General features: G+C 34.8%; 1 protein-coding gene across 1 annotated transcript; it reads left to right on the top strand.

Moving 5' to 3' along the window:
- The first annotated feature begins 1,392 nt into the window (after positions 1–1,392).
- On the top strand, positions 1,393–4,152 carry LOC109180042 (protein LATERAL ORGAN BOUNDARIES). The gene is made up of 2 exons (XM_019329527.1): positions 1,393–1,862; positions 3,328–4,152. The coding sequence occupies exon 2, from the start codon at positions 3,349–3,351 to the stop codon at positions 3,853–3,855; it is 507 nt and encodes a 168-aa protein (XP_019185072.1). The 5' UTR covers positions 1,393–1,862; positions 3,328–3,348; the 3' UTR covers positions 3,856–4,152.
- The last annotated feature ends 1,428 nt before the right edge of the window (positions 4,153–5,580 follow it).

Genomic DNA, 5,580 nt, shown 5'->3' on the forward strand with positions numbered 1-5,580 from the left:
TTCAAGAATAAAATTACAGACTAGGCACTTGGCCTCCGTTTGCTCGGCTATAATTGTTACATGTGAGGATAGAACGAACAAACAAAAGGGAATTCATCTTTTATGCAATATGATTTTGTGAAAAGGAATATATATGTTTTGATTCCTTCCTTCAAAAATCACTATTTTTCCCCTTTAGTTGAAATAAAAAATAAAAAAAATACTCCGTAAGTGTTTAAATAAAATGTTGGTTCCGACAAATCACAATTTTATAAAATGAACATAACAAATTACCTAGCTTCCTCCATGCATCTCATTTTAGTTGTCTCATGTCTTCATAACTACTTTCTCAACCTACTGAAGCACAAAAAGTCAATACAGCCTCTACTGAGGCTTGAACCTTCCATAATTACTATGTTGTTTAATTAGGTGACAAGTTTAAAATTTTGACTGGACTAGACTCTTTCCAAGCTTCCGCATAACAATCTCTCCCCAGCCTCAACTGCACAACATGTCTTCAATGGGATTTGAACTTGTTGACATGTCTTCAATGGGATTTGAACTTGTTGACAGGATGATGTACTTGACCCGCAAAACCCAATCATTATATACCATGAACCATGAATCACATTGTAAGGTGGATCACTGACGAAAGGTACATTTTTAATATACTAAATGTACATTTCTAATACACTAAATGATCATTTTTAAAGGTATATTATATGGGTACTGAAGATTCACCATTTGGTATGTACTATCAAAGAATGAACCTTCAGTACACAAATGATCTACCTTAAGTATATTAAAAATGAACGTTTATTCATGGTCCACATTGCAATGTATGTGGACCATGGTCTATAATATAATTTACCCACTAAGTCGATGTCCAACAATTCGCGCCTACTAGACAAGCCTCAACTTTACTACTAATTGGCAAATAAACTGCGTACCATTGTACCAAAAGTTATAGTTAGTAGCGAAAATGTAACTTTATTTCTTTATACTTAGCAGTCAATATATATTTCGAGTGACAGCATGCTGAATTAGGCTTTTCCAAGCCACCACCCAACATAAAATATAAATTGTTCATCTATACTTTCTTAGCCTGTTGAAACACAAAGAGTCAGCACCGCCTCTACTGAGCTGATCTCATGACCTCCCATATGGGAGAGTCACTACATGCCATCTGAGCACAAAGTGTTTGGCATAAACCAAATGATATTAAGACACTACCTCATAATCACAATTAAAACCTTTAAAAGAATATGTTGGAAAGTAATGGTTCAAATTATATTGTGTTAATGTTTGAGAAGCTCTAGCACTATTACACAACCTTTTTTTTTTTTTTTATGAGAAAGTAAAATTTAGAATGACATGATTATATATTCTTGTGTAGTAAATGGAGTTTTTTGCATTCTCCCAAGATGCAATGCATGAGAAAGAGGCAATGGGGGGAATAGAGAGGGTAGAAGGCAAAATGGGAGACATCCCCACAGGCAGCCAGGATATTATTATTAGATGCAAGGTCATAGTCATCTTTTTCTTAGTGTACCTTCCATTTATTACTAGCATTTGTCTTTTGCCTTCATTCCTTCTCCATCACTAAATGCCCTTTGCCTCCTTTTCCCTTCTCACCTTTTCTTTACACTTACATATACATACATACATATATATCTGTGTGTCTGTATATATATATATGCACTGAATTTTCAGGAGCCACATAAGCCTCTTCCTCTCTTCTCCTTCATCTTCATCATCTTCTTCTTCTTCTTCTTCAATTAGGGTTTCCTTCCCTTTGAAGTGGCAAAACTCTGAACCTCATAACCTTCACTGCTTCAAACTTCAAAGTAGCAAAATCAAAGTTCTTGCAAAAGAATTAAAAGGTATTATATTTCATTCCCTCTATGCTTTTTGCATTTATTGTTTTGTTTTTCTCTTCTTCCCACACTGGGGTTTCCTTGGGATAAGTAAAGGCTACAGAGATACTACTATATGCTTTATGTTGCACTTCAATTATATATGATCTAGGGTTTTTCTGTTCCTGGATTGGGATTCAAGGTGAGAAAGGCTGTGAAAAAAATAAAAGCTAAAAATTCTTCAAAAATTTGTTTTGCTATGTCAGATCTCACATTTAACAGTTTAAACCCGACACTTCACTCCTTCCTATACATTGGACTCTGCAAAATCAACAGTGCAAACATATTTTTTTTTTTTTCATTTTTCTGGGTTTATTTCTAATCTTTCTTCTGGTTTGCATGAGACTAAAGGACACAGGATTTGAAGAAAGCATGCAGAGCTAGCTTCACTCTTAGCTTTTAAAGTATAGTACAAGAGTTAAGAATTTTTTTTTCTTAAAAAATAAAAAGAAAGAAATATAGAGGAAAATTAGCCAGCAAATTATAATCTTGAAGAAATTTGTGTGTTTATCAGGCTTGTCTTCTTAAAGAATTTTACTTTATTTATGTGTGTTAATATAGAGTGAAAGGCCTTAAGGGTTAATTAAAGAACAACAACATAATTGAGATTTAGGTCACTTCAACATTGTGTCCAGGCCAGCTGAGAAATTTATGTGGCAGAATAAACAGTCACAATTTACTGCTCATATAATTTTTTTTTTGTCAGGATAACTCAAACCTTAAATCTCCCGGCCAACTGTCCCACCCAATAAAGGTACCTGCAATTCAACGTGAAAATTAGTCACTGTGTCGACCGTGGAAACCCTGAGCTACACCCAAAAAACACGAGCATAATTTTAAAAAAAAAAATAATGAAGAGGATTTCATTTCTGTTATATATATAACTACTATACTTGGAAAAGATTATGGTTTTACTTGAAAAAGCACCTTGAGCTACAAGGAAAGCACACTACTTATTTCATTACACAAAATGGATATAACATTATTTAGCACTTAAACCCACCAGATAGTGTAATTTGTGAAACATTCCAAGAAAACTTATGTATCAAAGCTTTAGAAGATACCAATAATGGCAACAAAATTGTAGATGATGAACACATCATAATGTGTGATGGATATGTTCACAATTCAATCCCACAATTGTAATGAGCTGTGGATACAGGAGCTTACCTTGCACTCTTGCATAATAAGGGAATGCTCCGATCCGAGTACAACGAAGAAATACACACACACATACACGTATGTGTGGATGTATATCTGTGTGTACGAATTGAAACATGTGTTTCATCTCAACTAAAATTTCTTGCATGTAGTTGCTCTGATACCAATTCAAATTGAAGCATATGCTTTCATCTCATCTCAACTAAAAGTGCATATTTATGGTTATATATTATGTGCTGATGGATGTATTTATGCATGTATAATGGTGCAGTTTGAAGAGAGAGAAATTGAAATGGCTTCATCAAGCTCGTACAGCTCGCCATGCGCCGCCTGCAAGTTCCTGAGGAGGAAGTGCCTGCCGGGGTGCATTTTCGCGCCGTACTTCCCGCCGGAGGAGCCGCAGAAGTTCGCGAACGTGCACAAGATCTTCGGGGCGAGCAACGTGACGAAGCTCCTGAACGAGCTCCTCCCGCACCAGAGGGAGGACGCGGTGAGCTCCCTGGCGTACGAGGCGGAGGCGCGTGTCAGGGACCCCGTCTACGGCTGCGTCGGCGCCATCTCCTACCTCCAGCGACAGGTCGAGCGCCTCCAGAAGGAGCTCGACGCCGCCAACGCCGACCTCATCCGCTACGCCTGCAACGACGTCGCGCCGCCGCCTCCTCCTCCCCAGATGGCCCCGCCGCCGCCGCAAGGCCTCCGCCGGAGAATGAGCATGGGCATGCACTACCCTAATTACCCTTTCCCATGGGATGATGAAAACAACAATTACCCACAAGGAGGAGGAGAAGGGAGTGCTTAAGCTTCAATGAATTTATACACACAATCAATATGCCTCGCCTGCCCTATCTATCACTTTCTCCTTCTAGGGTTTCGATCTGACCCTTGAAAGAGGGAAAAAAAATCAACTTTCAAACTTCAAACTTTCAAAGCATTCAACATGGTACTTCTTTCACTCCTAGCTATTAAAGTTGAGCTATGCTTCCTAGCTAGACCATTAATAAGTTTCATCAAACAAAACAACATTACCATTATATATTATTTGGTGGTTTTAGTAAGCAACTATGTTTCTAAAACCCTTCAAATTTCCTCTATATATATATATATATATATATATGTGAGTGTACGTAGTCGATCATCATCACTAAGATATGGATGGCTACACCTCATGTTAGTTTGTGGTACTTTTTTTTTTTTTTTTTTTTTTTTTTTTTTTTTTTTTTAAATGCATCTCAAGTGTTTTGTTTGTTTGGGCTTGTGGAATTGTTTATGGATAAGAATAAAAATAAATTTTTTTTATGAATATTATTTAATTAGAAAAATGATATTATATTAAAGTAAGATTCTTTTTTATCTCTTTAGCTCATGGTGTGGCTTAGTTGAACCCCTAGTGCAATTTTGTAATGTATTTGGAAGGGCCACTTTACCTAATACGCTGCAAAGATAGCTAATTGCTAAAAAGCTCATCAAAATCTGATTCCCAGCCGAAAGAATTCAGATCTCACACCCTATCAAAAGTGCACTGAAACAAGTAAGCTTTATTTGCACCCTCCTGCTACCTGCTGCTGCGCCTTCTCACCAAACCCTTCTTTCTATTTTCCTCTAATTAATCATAACCATATCCATATATATATATATATATATATATATATATATATATATATATATATATATATATATATATATAGTGCGAATAGTGCTTCCCGTACTGTCGTGCAGTCACTCACTATTAAGTATGTATAAATGCACCACAAAGTGTTCAAAAATACATCAATAGGTGTGGTGCATTTTTTGGTGTGTGGTGCGTTTTGTGGCGCATTGGTGCATTTATGCATACCTGATGGTGAATCCACATGGGAAACACTATTTGCGTTTGAACCAGTATCTATATATCTCAATTTATTTGTCTTATTTATTATTTTGTCATTAATCTTTTATTTACTTAATAAGATTTTACATTTCTAATTAAGGAACTAATATTATTTTATCTCAATATATAATATATCACAACTCAATGTTCGTTAGAATTTTTTTTATTTTTTTATTTTTTTTTTAAAAAAGCATTAGTTAGATTGTGTTGATGCTCATAATAAATAATGATGTAGAGATAATGGTTGTGATCCAAATATAAAATTGAACTTTAATTTGTAGCTCATCATTATTTAGAAATAAACTATATTATTAACATTTAAGTTCTAATAATTACTCTATTTGACACACTTTACATGTCACATTTACTATTTATTCATCAATCTAATTTCTTCCGTCTTTTGTTATTTTCTTTACCATTTCTTATATTTGTAAAATGTTACTCCATATATTATTTTAGCTAAAAAAAGTATTATACCTCTTATGTGAGACGGTCTAATACAAGACTTACTCTTCTACATTTTTAGTTTAATAGTATTTTTCATATAGTTTTAAATATATACACTAACTCTAATTAAATGTTACAAAAAATTAAATAACTTCAATAAAAACGAAGTTAATCAAATCAGACACATGGCTGGAGTATTTAGTTAACTTT

Source organism: Ipomoea nil, unplaced genomic scaffold (genome assembly GCF_001879475.1).
Source record: "Ipomoea nil cultivar Tokyo-kokei standard unplaced genomic scaffold, Asagao_1.1 scaffold0987, whole genome shotgun sequence".
Taxonomy (NCBI): domain Eukaryota; kingdom Viridiplantae; phylum Streptophyta; class Magnoliopsida; order Solanales; family Convolvulaceae; genus Ipomoea; species Ipomoea nil.

Bases quoted from the DNA above. Each gene is read 5' to 3' on its own strand.
- LOC109180042 (XM_019329527.1), top strand. From the start codon at position 3,349: ATGGCTTCATCAAGCTCGTACAGCTCGCCATGCGCCGCCTGCAAGTTC.